Below are 8,716 nucleotides of genomic sequence, written 5' to 3' on the forward strand. Positions count from 1 at the left end.
AATCTTAGTTATGGCTTTATTTAAAACTGTTGCTTACTTGGAAGTAGAGAACCTCTTTCAAATTTGGTTCCAACTGGATATTACCCTGCTGAATTCCCACCTTCACAGGAATTTCTCTGCTTCAGTGCAAGAGAAATTCCATTGTGATGTTTTCTTGGGGTTTTTATTTTTCTTGCTTTTTCTTCCCCCTGCTTCATGGGGAGATGTCCTGGCAGAGCTGATATTTTGAATGGCATGCCCTACTGCTATCATGCCTCCTTCCTGCCTGTAGTGGGAAGAGTTGAACATCTCCTCTGTCAGCCCAGCATCTCTGAGCACTGGTGCCATGTGTCTTATCTCATTACTCACCATATAGGTACATATTTCAGAGAAGATGAGCTTTTAAAGTGCTTCCTGGGGAACTATGTGTTCTAGTGTAGGCAGTTGTAGCTGTTGAAGTCATTGCCAGCCTCTTAGGTTGTTGAGTGCCTTCTAACCATAGAAGACTTAGAATAAAGTTATACATTATATACATAAACATCATATACATAAAGGTAGCTATAAATTATATACATAAAGTATATGCATTATATACATCATATGTACACATGAAGTATATATATGTGTATATATATACACATAAATACATTATGCTCTAAATCCATCTGGTTTTCCTACCAACGAGCAGGAAGGTCCCTTTTCCTGTGTAAAGCAGAAACATAGTAGAGCCAACCCAGTGCCCCTTTCCCTGGCAGAACAAAATCACGGGAGGTGCTCTCTATGAAGTATTCATATTCATTGCTGCACTGGAGGTAGCATCTTCCTCTTTTATTTCCAAGGAAGAGTCCAGAATCCTGTGAAAATTGCCTCTACTTCAAATAGTGTACTTTGAAAGGATAAATACTGAATACCAGTCAAGCTTATTTGGCAGCAAGACGGAAAGCTCAGCTTTGTGTGCTCCCCAAGTGAAGCAGAGCAAGCCCCTTCACACACACACACCCTGTGAGCATCCAGATGCGCAGCCTGCACTTGGCTTCTTACTCAGCTGAGCACAGGGGCATGCTTTGCTTTTTGATCCTCCATTGGCGAGCCAGGAATTCAGCCCTGTTGGAAGCACTAGCTTGAAGGAGGTTCTTGTGTGTGTGTTCTTGTTGTTCTTTACATACTTTGTTTTGTGGTCCTCGTTACTGACGGCTGCTTTTATTTGTTTCCTTTTTTTTTTTCCTTTGTCTGTTTGACTTGCCCCAATATCGTGTGTGTGTTGCTACCAGTTTCTATTGCTCCACCCCCTCCCCCTATGCCTCAATTGACTCCACAGATACCTCTCACAGGCTTCGTGGCCAGGGTGCAGGAAAACAGTAAGTTTGGACAAGCTGAGCTGTTAAAGGGTAGAGCCTACTCTTTCCTCTAGCATGCATGGCTGGCAAGTCAGACTCTTTATTTCCTTTTCCAGAAGCTAATACCATCTTGCATTCTAGTGTCAATACGCTATTGGAGCTGAAGGGCACACTCTTCAATATTTTATAACACGTGCATGATTATTACTGACCCATTTAAGTTCTGAACTGCAAATTTGTTACAGAAATAGTGTGAAATCCATGGCATATGCTTGGTGTGAATATAGAAATGTATGTTAATTAAAAGTATTAATTTCATGTTGAATCATCCTGCCTGAGGCGCTTTCACCAGGGATAATTGATTAGTTGTTATTAGAAAGGCTTATGTAGACTGTCAGAATATGTCCTGTGTAACCATTGATTCTAATACTGTAGTAGTTTTCAGGAAGCTGTATAGTCAATTGCAAATGTGTGCTTTTATGACCTGATGCCATTATAAAGGAGCTTGTAAGGTATATCTCCTCTCAGCAGCCTTTCTTCATTTCTTTCTGTTCTCTAGACAGATTTCCCTTTTGAGCTTCTTGCAGCATAGCTCTGCTTGTTAGGTTTGTGAGAGATTTGCTTCCTGCCCATGATCTGTGCTGCAAGGTGTTATATTCTGGTAACTCTGCTTTTACCATTACTGTCCCAAATGCTAATGCAGGTATAAAGCTGTGTTCCTTGGTCTGGTGATATCTTTGCTGTAGGAGTAGATGCAGTTCTGTAAACAACAGAGTGAATGCAGTGTAGATAAGGCAGGAAGTAAACACAAAATGTCTCTGTGTTTGGGAGCCATAGAGAAGTTGCTAGGATCTCAGGGGCTACGATGTACTATAGCTACTATAGCTATATAGATCTAGCTTATCTTTAGTGACCCCGTAGATCTCACAAGTGCTGCTGTTCAGCTTCCCATTAGAGCTTTTAAGTGGTCATATTCTGAGGATACCCTAGATACAGGAGGCATCTCTCTGGTTCTCATTTGAAAATAAGGTATTTTGGTGTTGTGCTAGGTAAATCATAAGAATCACGTCGATGTAGAGTAAGTATGTTACAAAGTTGTGCTGATGAACCTTTCCAAAATTCAGAGCATACAGGTAAACCTACTGAAGGTGGAAGTTGCTGCATGTCTTCACTTGCAGGTAAACTCGACAAAATTGACGTCTGCTTCTGAATTGTTCCAAGTATGGAACATATCCAGTTCCTGGAAATGACACAGCCCTGGGGAGAGCACAGGTGAAAGGGACAGTCTTGTCTGTGTGTGCAACAACAAAATGCAAGCTGACTCGTGAACAAGATTGCAGCAGAAACAGCTGAAGCTTGAAATCTGGTCTTTAGGAACAGTTCATTTAGGGTTTGTTTTTTCCCCTTTAACAGTGCCTTGGGTTTGACAGTTACATAACGAGTATGGGTTTGAGCTGCTGCTGCCGCCTCATTTTGGAGGCAGGGTGCGTGTGGCAGGCAGTCTGCGCACACACTCGGCAGGACTGGCTGTGGAGGCTGTTGTCGAGTTTTGGCATTGTGCGCTAGACTTTCATCTGCCTCATCTTCTGCAAGGAGTCTCCGGAGGAGTGGAGCTAGGGAGACACGTGGGTAGGCTTGTCTTCTTATCGTGACGGTCTGTGGGTTGGAAAAGCAGCATCCTCTGCTCTGTGGTGGACTTCTTTCAGAGGGTAAGGACAGAGAGCTTAGAAACTATGCAGCGCCTGTTCTTTTTTCCTGCGCCCTGTGCCCAGACTGGGGGTATCTCCCTCAGTGAGGATTTATTTACGGTGTGTCCAGTGCCCAGGGACAAATGATGAGATGTGAATTGCTGTACTGTCGCACCCAGGGCTTTCAAAAGGAGTCTGTTGGTCCCCATTTAGGGAACAGGGATGTGAATACACACAGGAGAAGATGTCTTGATTTGGAGCTGTATAAATACTGGTCCTTTTACCCTTTCTTATTTAGTGTGATTTTCTGTATGCTTTTTTTCTTTTCCTCCCTTAGGAAGAGTAGTGCTGTTCTACAGCCTGCCTGTTCTAAGTTCAGAACTAGGAATATTTTAGATTAAAATCCAAGGTGGGGGAAAGCTTCCTTGGGGTGGCAGTTGTCTAATGTTTTGTTCCATTTTCTCCCCTTGTTTAAATGTTAAGTTGAACTGTTTCAAATGTTTCCTGTAAAGCATGCAGTTTCTGCACTGCATCTCAGTTAGGGTACGTGTTGATGCTTTCACACTTGCATTTCCTGCCCTCTTTTCAAATAACCAGCTTCATTGTTGAATAAATACAACTTTTTGCATTTCTTAAGGATTTCTCAAGAATCTCACATGATTGTTGTTTCAGTACTGAGTTTTTTCCTGGCTGCAGACAGAAGTTAAGGAGAGAAATAAATTTTGTGAAAGATGTGCTGAAACTACTGCACAAACTCCATATATTCATAAACAGCGTTGTCATGTGTCTGTGGTGGATTAATGAAGCCTGCCTGTAAGTGCTGTTCAGTAACACAGTCAAGATGTAGCATTCACTCAGCTATAGACTTTTAGTTTGTCTCCAAATGATATAAATGGGCTTCTGTATGGGAGAGGAATCGCTAATAGAGTGGCATCCAGTCTTACTGATGGAGAGAGCTGTGAGATACACAGCTCAGCTGGTCAAGCTGAAGAGCAGTTGGGCTTCAGGGTGAAGAATAGCACTAGCTTGTTAAGGGGCAGAGAGAAGGCTGGGTGCCAGGGCTGAGGCAGCCTCTGACCCAGCACCTCCTGCTGGCTTCAGCTCCCTTGCAGCTGGAGAATTGGCTTCCCCTATACCAGTGCAGCTAGTCTGACCCAGTTAGGACATGGGAGTTATGCTCAAGCCCCTTGTCAGATGGCTGAAGAGCAAAGGTTAGTCTTTGATGGAGTGCTGGCCAGGTGAAAGTAAAGAGCATTAAAGCAAGCAGAAGCCTGATTGCTAATCTACAGTGCCATTGTAACTAGCAGTAGCTAAAGCTTCTCTCCGTATTGTTCTTGCCCTGCAGCTTGGCTTTCTTCTCAAAATCAGTGGTATGTGCTGGAGCTACACCTTCTGGAGCATGTGCACAGCCTGATGGCTCCTTTGAGTCAAACCATTTCCAGAACAGTGGTTTTTAGCCTGTTTTCAACGTGCAGACTCCAAAATCTCTTATAATTAAATCTGTATTGCTAATAGTTGAGTATAGTGACAATAGCTTCCTTTCAGTAACTTCTGGCTCCATAGTACCTACACCTAGGTCCATGTTTAGTGGACCACAATTCCTAAGGAATAGGACAAGTGACGTGATGTCTTGCATCTCTTTTGCTGCCAGCTGCTGTGAATGTGACCAAAACCTAATTTAATGAACTGATTTTAGGAGTGTTTTGTGCCATAATGCCTTTCTCTTTTTCCTTTTCCTGAAGCAACCTGTGATTGTGCTGATTGGAGAATCTCAGGGCAGGGATTTGACATTTTGGATTATACACTAATTCCTTCAGCACTTTTCCCCCCAAGAGCAGCAGCTGCCTGTTGTAGTTTTTCCATTTATTAATTGAATCCTGGATATGTGCACATATGTGCGCATTATGGACACAAGCTAGGCTGCAAGATAAGGATCTGTACAAAGCTTTTCTTCTGCAGAAGGATTACTTGGCTTTCTCTTACCTGGTTAAATGTTAAAACACTAGTCTCTCTTCCCTTCTTTTATGATGCACACTGGATCTTTTTGTCACCTTAATGCTACTTTGAGAGAGAAGGAATCCAAGGAAACAGTGTTCAGGAATAAACTGAGTTGACTGTTGTAGATGAAGGATTTGGTAAAAAATAATCAAGCTGCTGGTCCAGCCCAGAGGCCTGTTGCTGCCTGGCTCAGAGGGTGCCACTCGGAGTCCTCCCATAGCTAACCGCTGCAGCTAGCCCCATAGCGCATGGGTGTCGGGGCAGGAAGCTTTCCTCTCTGCTGGTGTTCAGCTTATGCCCTGCAGCATGTGCTTTGACTTTGGTAGCATTTATACATAGATTTGACCTCTAATAATAATGTAGTTGTGTGTCATAGCTGTTAATACAAAGCCTCTGTTTCTAATCGGTGCATGGTGTTGTAGTGCATGCTGTGTGTTGTCCCCCCCTCCCCTGTTTATTTACAGTATACAGCCTCAGGTTTGTTTGCATTTCCACACTGTTCTGGTTTGAAGGAAAAAACTAATCCAAATGTTTCTAGTTGCTGATAGCCCGACTCCTCCCCCCCCACCGCCTCCCGATGAGATGCCGATGTTTGATGACTCTCCTCCTCCTCCACCCCCACCTCCTGTGGATTATGAGGATGAGGAGGCCGCTGTCGTGCAGTACAGCGATCCCTATGCAGATGGAGATCCTGCCTGGGCACCTAAAAACTATATAGAGAAAGGTAAGAGAGGTGTTCCAGTTCTGTTAACTGCAGTATAAGGAGATAATGGTATCTGAAGGGAACAGAGGGCTTTGCTTGGGTCTGAAAACAATCATTATCCCTGCTAAGTCAGAACTCAGATCATTCTTTTGCTTGTCTGTGGCTACACCTAATGTGATAAAATATAATCCTTCTCTGGAAGCATTATAAAATACCTTCAAGCATTCTAGAATGGATTAAAAAAGAAATCTGTCATTATGAGGAGCCAGATGTAAATGGGATGGCTTTCATCTTTGCTGAGCTGCTGGACTGTGTCTGTAGCTATCTCAGGACTGATGGCAATCATCTAGAAATGGTGCTGTAGAAAGGCCAGGAAGTCTGAGCTGTGTTTATCCCATCAAACTAGGTAGCTATAGTAGTACATCATTAGACTTCCCAACTGTAAGATGCAGTGAGGCTTCCTTGGAGACTTCCTACTGACTCTGGATCAGCAGATTATAAACTCTACTTAGGTATGAACTCATATAGTAAATGTCTCTTCCCATGAATAATTGAGATGCCAATTTCCTGCCTGTAGAGTTGTCTGTGTTCTGACAACCACCATTTTTTCAACAGCAAGGCTGCCAGCTTTCCCATGGTCTGGCTGGTATGGTAGTGCCTGTGAGATGGGGCATGGTGCCTGACACCCTGTTCTGTCCCAGCAGAACTGCCATGTTCCATCTGTGCTCCTAGCTGGACTGCATGCAACAAGTACCCATGGGATGACAGTAACTGATACATCATTATTTGCTAGGCATTAACACATCAGATTTCTGAGCATATGTGTATGTATGTATAGTAGACTCTTAAAATTCATGAAACCGACCAATTGCATAAAGCCATGTTAACTGTTTGGAAGGGTAACTGTGATGTCCAAAGTTTGTGTATTCACAGTGGTAGTCTTTAATTACAGTCGTATTGGTGGTGACTTAGGGAGATCTTTGTTAATTGCACACAGTGAGTTGGAGGTTGGGAAGAGTAATACGTTCATGAAGTGGGTACTGAAAAATAGTTGTTGCTGCTGTAAATTCACTCCTGCTTTTTCCTGCAGTAACTTTAGTACTTGCAACTCATTGCAGCTCTTTGAAAAGTAACACCAAAACCTCTTCCCACAGAGGAGCTCTGTCACAAAGAGCATCTATTTCTGTACAGTGGTGTTCAGCATCTGTTCACAGGAGGATGTGCTGAAGTACATGCTATAGAGCTGCAGGGCCCATAGTGCAGAATTTTTTTCTGTTGGTCCATTTCTACAGAATTATTTATTTAATTTGGGGTTTTCTTTAGGCTTTCTCTCATCAAGAGATCTCTGTCCAGGGATCTATATGCTTTTGAGGTAATCTGACCAGAAATGCTGCCACACTCATGGAGCCAGTTATATCATAGTTCGGCTTTTAACTGTCTGTACACTTCACTTTACTGAGTCGCAGTCAAGTGTACCTCTCTGTCACTAGTTCAGCTTTTAAGTATAGTGACCACCTGCTTCTTACTGGTAGCTAATATTGTGAGAAAAGTGAAATTTTATCTTCTGGACATAAACTACAAGAGGGAGAGCATATGAACTGGTTATGGAAGATCCCAGGATAGCAAACTTGTAACATTTCCTTGAAGTACAATTGTTCTTTAATGCCGGTGGTATGAATAAAATACTAAATGTGTCCCTGTTCAATCCACAGTTGTTGCTATATATGACTATACAAAGGACAAAGACGATGAGCTGTCATTTATGGAGGGTGCAATCATTTATGTGATAAAGAAGAATGACGACGGCTGGTATGAAGGAGTTTGCAATCGAGTAACTGGCTTGTTTCCTGGGAATTACGTTGAATCAATCATGCACTATGCCGATTAAAATCCTTTGCTTTTCCAGGTTGGGTCTTGTATTCAGTCATACCATGATTATTTACAAGGGTAACTAAAGCTAACAGAATTGTCTTAATATACTTCCAAATAAAAATGTGCCCATTTCTTCAGGCCATACTGTTTGTTTTAATGGTATGATTGAATGTCCGTCTCTCAGAGTGTCTGGAGACAGTATGTCTTACCTGATGGCAATTTGTAAAACAAGCAACTGTCTATAACTGGTTATACTTATTTACTTATGCATTGTTAATTTTATGACCAGCCTAAATATTCTGGGGAAGTAGGGTATAATATTTAATGAACCATGATCAGATTGTGCCATTACATTTTTCAGTACAGCATGATAACTAACACTACGTTAGACTAACATATTAAAATCTGGATGAGAAGTTTAATGTTAGTGCTGGTCATATTACTTTTTGTTTAGACTCTTTGCTCATTCTTGAACTGTATTTGTTTAAAGCATGCATACAAACTTATGTATTGAAATATACTTTTTTAAAAATCCAAGATGCTTCCAATTGTTGTAATCTTTACCTGGAGTATTTCACTAAAGTCTATTTCAATGAGTTGTTTGGGTCTAAGGTGTCCATGTGAATCAAAAAATGGGTGGTCTTATGTATGTGTAATTTGTACCCAAGTTTTTTTAATGAGTAAATTTACATTATGACTTTTTCCATTCATAAATATATAAGTGAACCAAAGGTCTTGTCCAGTACTTTGTTGGTTGACTTGGCAAAGAAGTTTGGAATGCTAACGTAGCAAAATCACAGCTGTGTTATCCCAGGCAATGTACTAAAAAGCGGTGTTTGTAATGTGACTTTATCACTGACAGAGGGCAAATAAATTAGATATGAAACCTGAATTACATATTTATACATACTCTTAAAAGTTCTTGTCTTCCCAAATTAATTTTAGCAAGGATTCTTGACTGAATCTAGTTATCTGGATGCACGAAGTTGGACATCTGTAACTGATGTTTCCCAGAGGAAACTCTGTCTGGCTTGGTGATGTGCCCAGTGAGAAGAGGTGACAGGCTGCCTGGAAGATGTGACAAAGGGGTAACAAACTCAGCAAGAACTTAGCCACTGCCTTAAGGGATCATGGATAGG

At 41.8% G+C, this 8,716-nt stretch overlaps 1 protein-coding gene across 16 annotated transcripts in view; it reads left to right on the top strand.

Moving 5' to 3' along the window:
* ABI1 (abl interactor 1) overlaps positions 1-8,308 on the top strand; it is a 78,532-nt gene extending 70,224 nt beyond the window's left edge. For 9 of the 16 annotated variants that reach the window (XM_061351155.1, XM_061351162.1, XM_061351216.1 and 6 more), the window contains 3 exons: positions 1,251-1,337; positions 5,541-5,726; positions 7,418-8,308. In XM_061351155.1, the coding sequence (XP_061207139.1) occupies positions 1,251-1,337; positions 5,541-5,726; positions 7,418-7,593 (449 nt within the window). In that variant the 3' untranslated portion in view covers positions 7,594-8,308. The remainder of the gene's footprint in view (positions 1-1,250; positions 1,338-5,540; positions 5,727-7,417) is intronic. The other 7 variants (XM_061351188.1, XM_061351244.1, XM_061351253.1 and 4 more) reach the window with 1 other exon arrangement.
* Positions 8,309-8,716: the final 408 nt, after the last annotated feature.

The sequence above is a fragment of the Neopsephotus bourkii genome, unplaced genomic scaffold (assembly GCF_033783945.1).
Source record: "Neopsephotus bourkii isolate Nb327-2 ecotype Australia unplaced genomic scaffold, CSIRO-AGI_Nbou_v1 NB_53, whole genome shotgun sequence".
Classification (NCBI taxonomy): domain Eukaryota; kingdom Metazoa; phylum Chordata; class Aves; order Psittaciformes; family Psittacidae; genus Neopsephotus; species Neopsephotus bourkii.